Source organism: Odocoileus virginianus, chromosome 10 (genome assembly GCF_023699985.2).
Source record: "Odocoileus virginianus isolate 20LAN1187 ecotype Illinois chromosome 10, Ovbor_1.2, whole genome shotgun sequence".
Classification (NCBI taxonomy): domain Eukaryota; kingdom Metazoa; phylum Chordata; class Mammalia; order Artiodactyla; family Cervidae; genus Odocoileus; species Odocoileus virginianus.
The window spans coordinates 69,292,220-69,309,525 of NC_069683.1; the positions used below are offsets into that span (position 1 = coordinate 69,292,220).

The 17,306-nt window shown below is 37.9% G+C and overlaps 1 protein-coding gene across 3 annotated transcripts in view; it reads left to right on the forward strand.

Moving 5' to 3' along the window:
- The window catches only part of DYNC2H1 (dynein cytoplasmic 2 heavy chain 1), a 385,810-nt gene that overhangs the window by 281,875 nt on the left and 86,629 nt on the right, over window positions 1-17,306 (forward strand). For all 3 annotated transcript variants that reach the window (XM_070473685.1, XM_070473686.1, XM_020900373.2), the window contains one exon: window positions 13,930-14,046. In XM_070473685.1, the coding sequence (XP_070329786.1) occupies window positions 13,930-14,046 (117 nt within the window). The remainder of the gene's footprint in view (window positions 1-13,929; window positions 14,047-17,306) is intronic.

Below are 17,306 nucleotides of genomic sequence, written 5' to 3' on the forward strand. Positions count from 1 at the left end.
CTGGACCACCAGGGAAGTCCTTGAATTTGTTTGAAAACACTTAAGGAATAAGGCCAAAGTAAAAGAAAATAAATTAGAGATGAGGGAGGCAAGTTCAGGAACATCTTGACCATAGTTGAATCTGGATAGGTGTCTTTTAAAATATTCTTAGTTAAAATCAACTTTTGTATATCTTTGAAAATGTCCACAGTACAATTATTTGTACAGAGTTACAATAAATGTGATGGATATTTATGGGTCTTCTTGACCCTGTCACCCAATTAAAAAGGAGACAGCTTTCAGTACTTACCTCCAAAAAATTCTTGGGGGTAGGCAGCAGGTCACTCCATGGTAGATGTTGGAAAAAGCAAATATTCTGAACCCGCTTCTCAGTGGGAGCACAGGCATGGCAGGCACCAGCAGCAGCCTGTGAGCACATATCTCGTGACGCAAGGAGGCAGGGGCACTTGAGGCAAGCTCTGGTTCCTGAGCCAGGGCCAGAGAGCGGAGGGAGAAAAGTCACATCCTCTGTGTGCACCGGAAGAGTCAGCTTCTCCTTACTTACTATGTCTAAAATAACCCATGTTTTCACTGGCCCTAAATGCCCACTTTTCTGCTATCCTGTTTATTCTGTGAACTCACAAACATTGTTTTAATGATTATCATGGTTCAGGTTCAGTTCAGTTCAGTTCAGTTGCTCAGTCATGTCCAACTCTTTCCGACTTCATGGACTGCAGCATGCCAATCTCCCTGTCCATCACCAACTCCCAGAGTCTACTCAAACTCATGTCTGTTGAGTCGATGATGCCCTCCAACCATCTCATCCTCTGTCATCCCCTTCTCCTCCCGCCTTCAATCTTTCCCAGCATCAGGGTCTTTTTTAATGAGTCAGTTCTTCGCATCAGGTGGCCAAAGTATTGGAATTTCAGCTTCAGCATCAGTCCTTCCAAAGAATATCCAGGACTGATCTCCTTTAGGATGGACTGGTTGTATCTCCTTGCAGTCCAAGGGATTCTCAAGAGTCTTCTCCAACACCACAGTTCAAAAGCATCAATTCTTCAGTGCTCAGCTTTCTTTATAGTCCAACTATCACATCCATACATGACCACTGGAAAAACCATAGCCTTGACTAGACATACCTTAGTTGGCAAAGTAATGTCTCTGCTTTTTAATATGCTTTCTAGGTTGGTCATAGCTTTTTTTCCAAGGAGCAAGTGTCTTTCAATTTCATGACTTCAATTACCATCTGCCATGATTTTGGAGCCCCCAAACATTAAGTCAGCCACTGTTGCCATTGTTTTCCCATCTATTTGCCATGAAGTGATGGGACCGGATGCCATGATCTCAGTTTTTTGATTGTTGAGATTTAAGACAACTCTTTCACTGTCCTCTCTCACTTTCATCAAGAGGCTTTTTAGTTCTTCTTCGCTTTCTGCCATAACAGTGGTTTCATCTGCATATCTTAGGTTGTTGATATTTCTCCCTGCAGTCTTGATTTCAGCTGGTGCTTCATCCAGTCCAGCATTTCTCATGATGTACTCTGCATTTAAGTTAAATAAGTAGGGTGACAGTGTACAGCCTTGACGTACTCCTTTCCCGGTTTGGAACCAGTCTGTTGTTCCATGTCCAGTTCTAACTGTTGCTTCTTGACCTGCATACAGATTTCTCAGAAGACAGGTCAGGTGGTTTGGTATTACCATCTCTCTAAAAATTTTCCACAGTCTGTTGTGATCCACACAAAGACTTTGCTGAAGTCAGTAAAGCAGAAATAGATGTTTTTCTGGAACTCTCTTGCTTTTTTGATGATCCAGTGGATGTTGGCAATTTGATCTCTGGTTTCTCTGCCTTTTCTAAATCCAGCTTGACCATCTGGAAGTTCATGGTTGACATACTTTTGAAGCCTGGCTTGGAGAATTTTGAGCATTTCTTTGCTAGTGTGTGAGATGAGTGCAATTGTGTGGTAGTTTGAGCAGTCTTTGGCACTGCCTTTCTTTGGGATTGGAATGAAAACTGACCTTTTCCAGTTCTGTGGCCACTGTTGAGCTTCCCAAATTTGTTGGCATGTTGAGTGCAGCGCTTTGACAGCATCATCTTTCAGGATTTTAAACAGCTCAGCTGGAATTCCATCACCTCCGCCAGCTTGGTTTGTAGTGATGCTTCCTAAGGCCCATTTGACCTTTCATTCCAGGATGTCTGGCTCTAGGTGACGATCACAGCATCATGGTTACCTGGGTCATGAAGATCTTTTTTGGATTGTTCTTCTGTGTGTTCTTGATACCTCTTCTAATATCTTCTGCTTCTGTTAGGTCCATACCATTTCTATCCTTTAATGTGTCCATCTTTGCATAAAATGTTCCCTTGGCATCTCTAAGTTTATTGAAGAGATTTCGTCTTTCCCATTCTATTGTTTTCCTCTCTTTCTTTGCATTAATCACTGAGGAAGGCTTTCTTATCTCTCCTTGATGTTCCTTGGAACTCTGCATTCATGTCTGTATCTTTTTTCTCCTTTGCCTTTTGTGTCTTGTCCTTTCTCAGCTATTTGTAAGGCCTCCTCAGACAACCATTTTGCCTTTTTGCCTTTCTTTTTCTTGGGGATGGTCTTGATCACTGCCTACTGTACAGTGTCACAAACCTGGGTCTCTAGTTCTTCAGGCACTCTGTCTATCAGATCTAATTCATTGATTCTATTTGTCACTTCCATTGTATAATTGTAAGGGATTTGATTTAGGTCGTACCTGAATGGTCTAATGGTTTTCCCCACTTTCTTCAATTTAAGTCTGAATTTGGCAATAAGGAGTTCATGATCTGAGCCACAGTCAGCTCCCAGTATTGTTTTTGCTGACTGTATAGAGCTTCTCCATCTTTGGCTGCAAAGAATATATCAGTCTGATTTCGGTATTGACCATTTGGTGATGTCCATGTGTAGAGTCTTCTCTTGTGTTGTTTGAAGAGGGTGTTTAATTCATGGTGGTTAATTTAATAAACTGCACATATTTGTTTTTTTATGAGTTGATGAAGTTTAGCATATGATACATTGTGAGAGCATCACAATATAGCAAGCATTTCCGTCACCCCCAAAGTTTTCCCTCATACCTTATAGTCCCTTCCTCTTCTCTCCCCTCCCCTATCCCAGGCAACTCTGATTTCTAGTTTGTCACTTTGCATGAGGTTTGCATTTTCTAGAGTTTTACCTAAGAGTAAGAGTTAAGATCATGGCATACAGTCCCATCACTTCATGGCAGATAGACGGGGAAACAGTGGAAATAGTGACTGATTTTATTTTGGGGGGCTCCAAAATCACTGCAGATGGTGATTGCAGCAATGAAATTAAAAGATGCTTACTCCTTGGAAAGAAAGTATGACCAACCTAGATAGCATATTAAAAAGCAGAGACATTACTTTGCCAACAAAGGTCCATCTAGTCAAGGCTATGGTTTTTCCAGTGGTCATGTATGGATGTGAGAGTTGGAGTATAAAGAAAGCTGAGCACCAAAGAATTGATGCTTTTTTGAACTGTGGTGTTGGAGAAGACTCTTGAAAGTCCCTTGGACTGCAAGGAGATCCAGCCAGTCTATCCTAAAGGAGGTCAGTCCTGGGTATCCATTGGAAGGACTGATGTTGAAGCTGAAACTCCAATACTTTGGCCACCTGATGCAAAGAGCTGACTCATTGGAAAAGACCCTGATGCTGGGAAAGATTGAAGGCAGGAGGAGAAGGGGACGACAGAGGATGCGATGGTTGCATGGTATCATCGACTCGATGGACATGGATTTGGGTGGACTCCGGGTGTTGATGATGGACAGGGAGGCCTGGCATGCTGTGGTTCATGGGGTCACAAAGAGTCGGACATGACTGAGCAGCTGAACTGAACTGAACTGAACTGAACTGAAGAGTTAAGTACCCTTTCGGTTTGGTTTCTTTCTCAGTCAACATTATTATTATAAGATTCATCTGTGCGATCTTATTGGGACTCTGGGTTTTTTAATTGCTGATTAGTAGACCATCGTATGGATGTACTACAGCTTGCTTATTCATTCACACCTTGAAGGACATTATATTGTTTCCAGTTTGAGGCTACTGACATTAAATTACTATGAACATTTGAACTTTTTACGCTTTGTATGAGCACATGCTTTTATTTTTCTTGGACAAATACTTAGGAGTGAATGGCTGAATCATATGACAGGTACATGTTTAATTTTTAATTAACTGCCAAACTGTTTTTAAATGTCACTTAATAAATTTTTCATAAAAAGTATATGAAAGCATTAGGAAACATGAAGTCTTTTATATCTGTGTGTATAGGTATGTATATGTGATGTAAAGCATTCGTGTATTCTGTGTCTGTCTGAAAAATAACAAAGTATAATTTTACTCCCAGCAAGCCGCATTGTTAAAGCCACTAATTATATGAAAATTTATGATCATACAAAAAATTATGACTCTACAAAACATCATAATTATATCTCCACAAGGCAGAGATGGTTCCAAACATTTCATATAGTCTAATGATTAATTCCAGATTTGAGTTATTTAATATTAACCAGAGTGATACATAAAGCATCAATATATATGATTTATACTGAAGTGTTCAGCTTATCACTCCAAATAATTTATACCTCAGTATTTGAAAACAGATTTTCACTAGTCTTAGTAAAACTTAAACATCTTTTGATGAGAAATTCATTCTTAATTTGCTTGTTAAAATTGAAGAAGCTTGGAGTTCTCCTTATATTTATTTTCAGGCTTTAAATATCATATTGCTTAGAAATATGAGAGAAAAATAGTGATGTGAGTACTTGACATGGTAGATTGCCTGCACATTTCACTTTTGATCTTGAGTGCAATCTTATCTGTCAAATCACCAACATAAATTACAGTTTGGTCTTGAATGTGACCAGCATAAATATTATTATTGAGCACAAGAGGGACATAGAAAAAAGATTCCCCACCCTTTATCTTGCATATTTTAACATTAGAAGGATAAACCTCTGGATTTTCTCTTATATCTCACTCTAACAGCTTAGTTTACTGTTTTCCTTTTACAGTATGTAGCAAGATTTAATATAGTTTCTTACATCCTGAATTTTTGATAGCACAGTGAAATGTATTGTACCTGGCCAGGCACCCAGAGGGAAGATGACAATGTCAGGGAGTGAGTGAAGAGAGAATATGGACTAAGTAAACTTTGACAGGCACCCAAATAGCTATTGAAAAAGGAAATATTAATAATACTTGAGCTGAAATTTAAAAAATAACATTTAATGAATTTATATTTATTTCAAATACAAATAGAAAAATATAACATATGCATATAAAATATTATACATTATATGAAATGCATTGTAAATTCTTTTTCTGTAAATTGTTGTTGGAGGAAAAGATGATTTAGCTATTTTTCTTTCTGATATGTATACATTTAATTGCTTGTAGCGTGTTTTGGGATTACTAGATATTTTTGTGCAGATCAGTTCAGTTCAGTTGCTCATTCATGTCAGACACTTTGCGACCCCATGGACTGCAGCACGCCAGGCTTCCCTGTTTATCACCAAATCCCAGAGCTTGCTCAAACTCTTTATCTATTGAGTTGGTGATGCCATCCAACCATCTCATCGTCTGTCGTTCCCTACTCCTCCCTGACTTCAATGTTTCTCCACATCAGGATCTTTTCTAGGAACTCAAATCTTCCCATCAGGGGACCAAAGTATTGGAGTTTCAGCTTCAACATCATTCCTTACAATGAACACCCAGGACTGATCTTTAGGATGGGCTGGTTGGATCTCCTTACAGTCCAAGGGGCTCTCAAGAGTGTATACAGTATACTAACACATATATATGGAATTTAGAAAGATGGTAATGATAACCCTATATGCAAAACAGAAAAAGAGACTCAGATGTATAGAACAGACTTGTGGACTCTGTGGGAGAAGGCGAGGGTGGGATGTTTCAAGAGAACAGCATCGAAACATATATATTATCTAGGGTGAAACAGATCACCAGCCCAGGTTGGGTGCATGAGACAAGTGCTCGAGCCTGGTGCACTGGGAAGACCCAGAGGGATCGGGTGGAGAGGGAGGTGGGGTGGGGGGGACCGGGATGGGGAATACCTGTAAATCCATGGCTAATTCATTTCAATGTATGACACAAACCACTGCAATGATGTAAAGTTATTAGCCTCCAACTAATAAAAATAAATGGAAAAAAAAAACCATAAAAAAAAAAAAAAGAGTTTTCTCCAACACCACGGTTCAAAAGCATTAATTCTTCAGCACTCAGCTTTCTTTATAATCCAACTCTCACATCCATATGTGACTACTGGAAAAACTGTAGTGTTGACTAGACAGACCTTTGTTGACAAAGTAATGTCTCTACTTTTGAGTATGCTTTCTAGGTTGGTCATAACTTTTCTTCCAAGGAGCAAGTGTCTTTTAATTTCATCATCTGCAGTGGTTTTGGAGCCCCCCAAAATAAAGTCTCTCACTGTTTCCATTGTTTCCCTGTCTATTTGCCATGAAGTGATGGGACCGGATGCCATGATCTTAGTTGTTTGAATGTTGAGTTTTAAGCCAACTCTTGTCACTCTCCTCTTTCACTTTCATCAAGAGACTCTTAATTCTTCTTTGCTTTCTGCCAAAAGGGTGATGTCATCTGAGTAACTGAGGTTATTGATATTTCTCCTGGCAGTCTTGATCCTAACGTGTTTCATCCAGCCTGGCATTTCGCATGATGTACTCTGCATCAAAGTTAAATAAGCTGGGTGATAATATACAGCCTTGAAATTCTCCTTTCCCAATTTCAAACCAGTCTGTTGTTCTATGTCCAGTTCTAACTGTTGCTTCTTAACCTGCATACAGATTTCTCAGGACGCAGGTTAAGGTTGTCTTGTATCCTGTCTCATTAAGAATTTCCACAGTTTATTGTGATCCACACAGTCAAAGGCTTTGCCTAAGTCAATAAAGCAGAAGTAGATATTTTTCTGGAACTCTCTTTCTTTTTCTATGATCCCATGGATTTTGGCAGTTTGATCTCTGGTTCCTCTGCTTTTTTGAAATCCAGCTTGAACATATGGAAGTCCACGGTTCACATACTGTTGAAGCCTGGCTTGGAGAATTTTCAGCACTACTTTTCTAGCATGTGAGATGAGTGCAATTGGGCAGTAGTTTGTGCATTCTTTGGCATTGCTTTTCTTTGGGATTGGAATGAAAACTGACCTTTTCCAGTCCTGTGACCACTGCTGAGTTTTCCAAATTTGCTGGCATATTGAGTGCAGCACTTTCACAGCATCATCTTTCAGGATTTGAAATATCTCAATTGGAATTCCATCACTTCCACTAGCTTTGTTCATATTAATGCTTCCTAAGGCCCACTTGACTTCACATTCCAGGGTGTCTGGCTCTAGGTAAGTGATCACAGCATTGTTGTTGTGAATATCTTTTTCATACAGTTCTTCTGTGTATTTTTGCCACCTTTTCTTAATATCTTCTGTTTCTGCTAGGTCCCTGCCATTTCTATCCTTTATTGTGCCCATCTTTGCATGAAATGTTCCTTTGGTATCTCTAATTTTCTTGAAGAGATATCTAGTCTTTCCCATTCTGTTGTTTTCCTCTATTTCTTTGCATTGATCACTGAGGAAGGCTTTCTTATCTCTCCCTGCTGTTCTTTAGAACTCTGCATTCAAATGGGTATATCTTTCCTTTTCTCCTTTGCCTTTAGCTTCTCTTCATTTCTCAGCTATTTGTAAGGCCTCCTCAGACAACCATTTTGCCAGCCTTTTTGCATTTCTTTTTCTTGGGGATGGTCTTGATCACCGCCTCCTGTACAGTGTCACAAACCTCTCAGTCCATAGTTCTTCAGGCAGTCTGTGTAGCAGATCTCATCCCTTGAATCTGTTTATCACTTTCACTTATAATCATAAAGGATTTGATATTGGTCACCCTGAATGGTCTAGTGATTTTCCCTACTTTCTTCAATTTAAGTCTGAATTTGGCAATAAGCTGTTCATGATTTGAGCCACAGTCTGCTCCTGGTCTTGTTTTTGCTGACTGTATAGAGCTTCTCCATCTTTGGATGCAAAGAATATAATCAGTCTGATTTCAATATTGACCATCTGGTGATGTCCATGTATAGAGTCATCTCTTGTATTTTTGGAAAAGGGTGTTTGCTATGACCAGTGCATTCTCTTGGAAAACCCTGTTACTCTTTGCCCTGCTTCATTCTGTACTCCAAGGCCAAACTTGTCTGTTACTCCAGGTATCTCTTAACTTCTTTCTTTTGCATTCCAGTCCCCTATAATGAAAAGGACATCTTTTTTTGGTATTAGTTCTATAAGGTCTTGTACGTCTTCATAGAACCGTTTAGCTTTTTCGTTCAGCTTCATTCCTGGTTGGGGCATAGACTTGGATTACTGTGATTTTAAATGGTTTGCCTTGGAAACGAACAGAGACCATTCTGTAGTTTTTGACATTGCACCCAGGTACTGTGTTTTGGACTCTTTTGTTGACTAAGAGGGCTGCTCCATTTCTTCTAAGGGATTTTTGCCCACAGTAATAGATATAATGGTCATCTGAATTAAAATGCCCCTTCCTGTCCGTTGTAGTTCACTCATTCCTAAAATGTCAGTGTTCACTCTTGCCATCTCCTGTTTGACCACTTCCAATTTACCTTGATTCATGGACCTAACATTCCAGGTCCCTATGCAATACCGTTCTTTACTGCATCGGACTTTACTTCCATACCAGTCACATCCACAGATGGGCATTGTTATCACTCTGGCTCCATCTCTTCATTCTTTTTGTAGTTACTTCTCCAGTCTTTCCCAGTAGCATATTGGGCACCTACCTACCTGGGGAGTTCATCTTTGTATCCTATGTTTTTTCCTTTTCATGCTGTTCATGGGGTTCTCAAGGCAAGAATACTGACGTGGTTTGCCATTCCCTTCTCCAGTGGACTGCGTTTTGTCAGGACTCTCTGCCATGACTCGTCCCATCGTGGGTTACCCTACGCAGCATGTCTAATTATAGTCCTTGTAAAATTCAATTTTAAATACATTTTTGCCTTCTCTTGTTTTATCTTGTAGCTATATATCATTCAGTCTAGTTAGAAGTCTCATAATTCTATTGTCTTTAGTTACTTTTTAAAAATCTGATCTCTTTTATATGTTTCCTATGTTATTAATTTTTGCTCTTACTCTTTTCTTCCGTATACATTCTAAACTTTATAAGTTGTTATGTTTGACTTGGTTTTCAGCATTGCTTCTGTTTGAACATAAGTGGTTTCTGCTTTAATTTTCCTCTATGAATCTCATTCACTGTAGTTCTGTCAGTTTTGATTTGTGGAATTTTCTTGACTGCAGTGTGTGGAGTGTAGCTTGAATTGTGATCACTGTATTTAGACAGATCACATTATCACCCAAAAGCCAAGGTAACAAACAGCAGGTGTCCCTGCTCTTTTCCTCTGCAAGGCAGTTTGTTTTCTAACTAGCCTGTTGGGCACTTTTATTGAAAGTTCTGGACTTCTGTTTTCTCTCTTTGAAAATTTGAACCTTATGAACTCAATGAGGGACATTTTACAAAGTAATTGACCAATGTTTTTTTAAAGTGTCAAGGTCAGAAGGAAAAAGAATGACTGTCACAGTTTTGGGTGAGACTATGATAAATAACAGCTAAATGCACTGTGTTATTTTCCTGATAGGATAATAGGAAATCTGTGGGAAAACTGGTAAAATTTGAACATGGTTTGTAGTAGATTAGTTAATAGTATTGTACAGTGTTAATTTCCTTGTTTTGTTAATTATACTGTGATTATGTAAGATGTTACTGTAGTTAGGGGTTAAGTGTATAATTGGAATCTTCTGTACTATTTTTGCCACTTTTATATAAATCTAAAAATAGTTCACAATAAAAAGTAAACGAACCAACCAACCAAGCCGTAGGCCCCTTAGGCAGATACCCCAGGGCAAATGCTGGCTTCAGAGCCCACCCAGGCCTCTAGGTCTGCTCCACCGCTTTGGCTCTACCACTTAACACTTTCCAAACCTAATTTTCCTTGCACTTCAATGATAAATTTTTAAACTTTCTTTGTTGCTAATGTTATTTATGCATAATTTTAAATTGCACTTATAAAATTTTCTCCAGGTATTTAATCTGCTGCCATATACCCCAAGACAAACATGTAACTTGCTTAATTTCTTTGACAATCCATTTTCTCACCTGTAATTTGAGAATAAGCATTCATTTGTAAAGTCTATGTTCTTTCTCATTCCAAGAAGGACTTTACTGGAGGTGACTTACAGAAATAAAAATAATCTATTTGTGTAAAATCAATAGTTGAGGAAATCAAAGAGAAAATTAGGAAAGGAATACTAGGGAAACAGTTTATGCCAAAAGAAGACAAACAACAACTCATGGTCTCAGGTTCTATAAAGGTGTTGTTAGATTAGAAATTCTTCTGTGTGCTTTACAACATCCAAAAGAAAGGAAAAATAAAATTGTAAGATTTAGCATGCTGCAACAAAGGCACAGCTGCTCAGGAGAAACCTAGGCATTCCCTAGACGTCTCTTGTGGTTTGAAGTGAGCGCAGATGGAGAGCAGTGGTGGCGCCTCCTGCTGGCTCCCACGGTGTTGACGCTGCCCCGGAGCGTGCCAGGGGCATGGTATGTGCTGTGCACTTAGCACATGGAAGAAGTGATGTGCTTTTCATGGGAAATTTCATTCCCTTTGACACCCTTTTAAAGGACTGTCATTGAAAAAAGTATTTTTAATTGGTTTGAAATATGAGTAATGGAAAGATATTTTATCATCTGTTCTTTATAAAAAGATAAATGTATCAGATTTTATAAAAACAAAAGATAGGTTATCATTACAATCTTTCTAAATTCCAGATATATGCGTAGTATACTTTATTGGTCTTTATCTTTCTGGCTTACTTCACTCTGTATAATGGGCTCCAGTTTCATCCATCTCATCAGAACTGATTCAAATGAATTCTTTTTAACGGCTGAGTAATATTCCATGGTGTATATGTACCACAGCTTCCTTATCCATTCATCTGCTGATGGACATCTAGGTTGCTTCCATGTCCTGGCTATTATAAACAGTGCTGCGATGAACATTGGGGTGCACGTGTCTCTTTCAGATCTGGTTTCCTCAGTGTGTATGCCCGGAAGTGGGATTGCTGGGTCATATGGCAGTTCTATTTACAGCTTTTTAAGAAATCTCCACACTGTTTTCCATAGTGGCTGTACTAATTTGCATTCCCACCAACAGTGTAAGAGGGTTCCCTTTTCTCCACACCCTCTCCAGCATTTATTGCTTGTAGACTTTTGGATAGCAACCATCCTGACTGGTGTGTAATGGTGCCTCATTGTGGTTTTGAAATGCATTTCTCTGATAATGAGTGATGTCCCCCAATACAGTATACTAACGCATATATATGGAATTTAGAAGGATGGTAATGATAACCCTATATGCAAAACGGAAAAAGAGACACAGATGTACAGAACAGACTTTTGGACTCGGTGGGAGAATGCGAGGGTAGGATGTTTAGAGAAAACAGCATCGAAACATGTATATTATCAAGTGTGAAACAGATCACCAGCCCAGGCTGGATGCATGAGACAAGTGCTCGGGGCTGGTGCACTGGGAAGACCCAGAGGGATCAGGTGGAGAGGGAGGTGGGAGTAGGGATCGGGATGGGGAATACATGTAAATCTGATACATACATACATACATACACTGATTCATGTCGGTGTATGGCAAAAACCACTACAATATTGTAAAGTAATTTGCCTCCAACTAATAAAAATAAATGGGGGAAAAAAAAAGATGGTCCATTGTTACAAGTTATAGCCCCATCCGTATTATACAATATTTTTATTATGCATTTGAACTCCCTTTTTATTACTTATTCATTAAAGATTGTATTATAATCATGTTATTATGAAAAGCAGTGCTCATATGTTATTTTTCTGGGAAGAAAACCTTTTTGGGCTGGTAAACATTTTATTCTAAAATAGTTTTTAACATCAACTGTAAAAAACATCATGTGTAGAAAAATATTTGAACCTTTTTTCCTTTAGACATCTCTTTGCATTCTTATTTTGTTTTCTGTCGTGTTTGACAAATTTTAAACACAAATAAGTGATAGCAATTGTTACCAGAGTCAACAAAATAACAGTTCTTCTGACTGCCAACTGGTGATGTTTTGTGGTTTAGCAGAGCTGATGAATTAGATGCTGTTGTAGGGTTCAGCTGGAGCAAATGAAAATAATTTATCAGAAAAACAAAGAAAATGAAACAATGAATCACCACAGTTTTTTCTAGATTAGAGAATCAATCAAAAACTCTAGAAGGAACTTGAGTTTAACAGCAGGATTCTGTATGTTTATCAGTTAATTTGTGCATTTATTTTGAAAGATTTATGGTCTTTATTTTATTGTGAACTTTAATAGTATAAGAACCCCCAAAATATTAAATGTAGCCCAATTTATTAGAAAGGGAAAACAGCTTATATCTCTCAAAAAGTAAAACAGAAAAGATAGTTGATAACTGGCAAATGTTGATGTATAAAATATTAGCTTAGGAAAACATATTGTTTGGATTTGGGGATTTGTTTCTGTCAGATAAGCAATGAGCTAGTACATTTTTAACATTCAGTTGAAATATTTAGGAAGACCCATCAAAAGATACTTAACTGATTTTCATACATCTACTCTAATATCTATAATATAATATCTAGAATACTCAGTGATATCCTGGATCATTCTTAGTAAATGATCAAGAAGACTTACTGATATTATTGAAATGGAAGCCATTATACACTGTGTCGAAAAGAAAATGTGAATGAATTGGTTTTGATGAGAATGATGATGTGTGTGTGGGTTAGTCGCTCAGTCGAGTCCAATTCTTTGTGACCCAATGGTCTGTCCATGGTATTCTCCAGGCAGGAATGCTGGATTGGGCTGCCATTTTCTTCTCTAGAGAATGGTGACAGAGAAGCTGATAACTTGAAAGTTACAGAAGTGAAGTGAAGTGAAAGTTGCTCAGTCGCATCTGACTCTCTGCAACCCCAGGGACTGTAGCCCACCAGGCTCCTCGGTCCATGGAATTTTCCAGGCAAGAATACTAGAGTGTGTAGCGATTCCCTTCTCCAGGGAATCTTTCCTACCCGGGGATCAAACCCAGTTCTCCTGCATTGCAGGCAGATTCTTCACTGTCTGAGCCATCAGACACTTTTTGCAGAAGTGAAAGCCCTAAGTAGGAAAGAATTTATTTTGCTTGATTTTTACTAATTGATCTATAACTTCTTTCATTTGAGTCTTATGTATAGAAGAAGCATTGAGATGGCAACTTAAAATCAATATAGAATCCTGAAAGTTTAGATTTATTGTAATGTGTACCAACAGTTACTTAAAACTGTTTTACTATTTCATAGTTTGCTATACTATTTACTGGACTTCCCTGGTGACTTAGATGGTGAAGAATATACCTGCAGTGCAGGAGACCCTGGTTCCATCCCTGGGTTGGAAAGATCCCCTAGAGAAGGGAAAGACTACCCTCTGCAGTATTGTTGCCTGGAGAATTCCATGGACAGAGGAGTCCATGGGGTCGTGAAAGTAGGACACAACTGAGTGACTAACACTTTCACTTCACTTTCATACTATTTGCTATCTTTTCTGTCATTTCATCTTTCCAAAAAATTATATCAGCATTTTGAGGTTATATGATTTAAATCATTCCAATTGAAAAATATTTTTATTTCAGAAGTGAGCAAATAGGTTATTAAGACTGGATCTAACTGAAGAATTAGCTTTTCAAGTGAAGAGTTATTATAATATGTACATAAATATATATATATACACACACACACAGTCTTTATAAGCTAAATGTGGCTGTTTTTGTATCCTACTGAATGGTCGTGTTCATTTATTGCTTTTTATTTTCTTCATTCAGGTTATTTCACAGTTGAAGATATTAGGCAGATCTGTAACAGCTGGTTGCAAATTTGATAGAGAAATTTGGTCTAATGAACTTTCTCCTGTCCTCAATCTCTGGAAGAAATTAAATCAGGTTAGTAGTAGAACATTCTTCCTCTGTTTTTTCTTTTTTCCCCATATCCTTTTTTTTTTCCCCCCAGTTTTATCTCCAAATTGTCTATGTTGATGAATATGTTGGTAAATTTTGGCATTGATGTGCCCTTGATGTTTGCAGTATTCTGGAAGAAGATGAAGGAAATTATAGTAGTAGAAGTAGATCAGCCCAAGAAGTAGTGTCACCAGTGTAATTTGTCTTATCCTGGTAATGTACAGTGACATCCTCTGTGGCTGATACATATTTTGCTCACTCTTTGCCTTCTCTTGCCTCTTTGTGTAAAGTCAATGACTGCTCTTAAAGGTGAAATTTTTCAAAGGAATTCGAGTGCTAAGAAAAAGCAATTCATCGAATGGAATTGACTTATTTCTATATTGCAAAGTAGTTATAGATTATAGATGGTTGCTTGCTCACTAGGCAAAACCATTACAGTATTATTGGTTACTATTCTAATTGAATAAGGGCTTACTTTCTGAAATTAAAAAATATAATTTTACAACTCGTATGTTTAGTAATGCTATAAAAATGTTTATGCATTGATAGCCTTCTCTAATAAGGGAAGTTAAATTAGGCTTTTTTCAGAACCTAGTTCAAACCCTCAAATCTTACAGTTTTCAAGTTATTCTTAGTGTCATCAATTGGTGATTGTTGGGAGTCTGAATAAATAATGCCCTCAACTAACTGGAATTGCCACTTTATTTAGACCATCAGATTGATAAAACTAGCTTGAGGAAGAATTAGAGAGTGAAAGATACACTGCATCCCTTGGCATTTCACACCCAGGCTCTCCTCTCACGCCTGAGGCATACAAGTAACCACATTGCACAGATTTCTGGCCATGAAGTCATGGCCCTGATTTCCATTCTTTGTATCAATTCATATTGAAGTTATTATTCTTTAACCTTCTTTAAGTTATTATTCTTTAACCTTCTTTTTTTTCTTAAACAAACCTTTGCTTATCCTTTAAATTAAAATCAAATTTATACAAATTTATTGAGGAAATTTGCTGTTAATCTGATTCTTATTTCTTTGTAACTCAGTTTTTTGCCCGCTAGTATATTTTATCTCGGATCTCCCTAAATTTCACCACATTAAATACAGATGTGGATTTTGTTTGGTTTTGCATCTATTCTGTTTGATAGTCTGAGAACTTGGAATTCTAAAAGGCAGCCTTCCCAGCTATACCTGTTTCAATGTATTCCTCACATAGCTGGGCTGTATGCTATGAAATATCAAGTACTGTGCTGTCATTGGTGGGTGCTTAATACTGCTATTTTCAGCCCTGAAATGGTAAGATGGTGAGCAATAATCTTTCCAGGGAAACATGAAAAGATAAGTTTGCAACCCAAAATTCTCCTAGCTTGACCCTAGCCATGACATCTGGCCCTCAGCTATAGGTTACCATATTCTTTTCTTGCCTTTTACCCAAACACTTTCTGTCTCCCAGACATTTTCCATTCTTTTTGTGCCATCTTCTGGGTTCAGTATCCTCTTGTTTTGTCCAAGACAGAATGAAGAAGTGGGAGATAGGTTGCCCATTTTGTCCAGAACCAAGCATAACTTTTAAAATGTCATTTTAACTTTTATTTGTAAGGTAAATATAAATACAGATTCATTAAAAGATAGTTATTATTATATTGTATTCATAGTAGTTAAATTAATCTTTCAAATATCTTGTGCTTCATCCTGTTATAATGTTTTATTTTTTTAATCTCTCCCATTTCCTTCCTGAAGCTATTGCCATAATTTAGGCTTTTATTCTTTCTAATACATGTTATTGCAGAAAATAGCAAATTTGACTCTCCTTATAATATGTACATCCTTGAAGTCTTATTTGAGATTATTACGTTAATTTTCCTAAAGAAAATTGTTTTTCACAACATGGCTCCATATCCAACCTTACCCGTAAGCCTTTTCCATAGTGAGGCAGACCTCAGTGGTTCTGTCTGTGAGGACTTGCCAAATGCTGTTTCCTTCTACTGGAATCTCCTGGCTGTGCTAAACCAGGGATGGGCAGGTAAAGTCCCAGCAGCTTCCAGAAGCCTGCTCAGCTGTTACTCATTTCCCTCTTCATATTTCTGTAGTATGGACTTATAATTTGCATAATAATTCCCATAAAAAATCATATTTTAAACTAAGGAAGTTAATATTTGGCATTGAGGACTAGGCTTTCTCTTATTTGGAAGTAGTGAAAGTGAAAGTCGTCACCCAGTCGTGTCTGACTCTTTGTGACCCCCATGGACAGTAGCCCGCCAGGCTCCTCTTCAATTTAGAGTGTAGGATTAGGGTTTGGTTTGTGGTAAGATAAGGATTATGCTCCTTTCAAATACTTGGAGATAGCACTAGTTTGGAACCATATAAATTAAATTATCTTTTTGAAATTTATTGGAAGTTCCAAGGGAGTGCTTGCAAACTAACATTGAAGTTTTGATTGTGGCTATTTTTTGACAAGAGATTCCAACACATAAACTCCCCACTCCACAGTTAGTACCAGATTTCCACATAGGCAGTTTTCCTGTGGTCCCTGAGGCACAGGTGATGAGTGGAAGGCAGCTTATTTCTATTTCAGTCTTTTATCAAGGATGTAACCATTTGGGATTTCACATTTTTTGGATGTATCATTTTTACCTCTCCACCTTGCAGATATTGGACATTATCCCTGGTCTCCCAAACCCATGTATATGAATACCAAAGCTCAGGTTCACTAGTGTCTTTGAACTTCAGTGGCTTGTTTGCTACTCTCTCATTCTTAGTTTGGAGAAAGAAAAACCTTTCTGGATGTCTTGTATTCTCACAAAAAACCCAGTCTTACGTGACTCTTCATATACTATGGAAATTAATTTTGTAACTATTTATCTAGCTAAGCATTGTATTCAAAAAGGATAATAAACCTGTATTATCTCTCTGAGAGGAACATAGGTGACAGCTGTAAATTCCTTCTAAGCCTCAGGACACTGGCAAGACTAGAGCATTATCTTCATAGGTATTTCCATAACAGAGGGATAAAGCCCAAACTTGGAAACATCTCTAGATCATTGTGTGGATCACAACCAACTGTGGAAAATTCTTAAAGAGATGGGAATACTAAACCATCTTACTTGCCTCCTGAGAAAACTGTATGCAGGTCAAGAAGCAGCAATTAGAACCAAACATGGAACAATGGACGGGCTCAACATTGGGAAAGGACTGTATATTGTCACCCTGCGTATTTCACTTGTATGCAGAGTACATCATGCAAA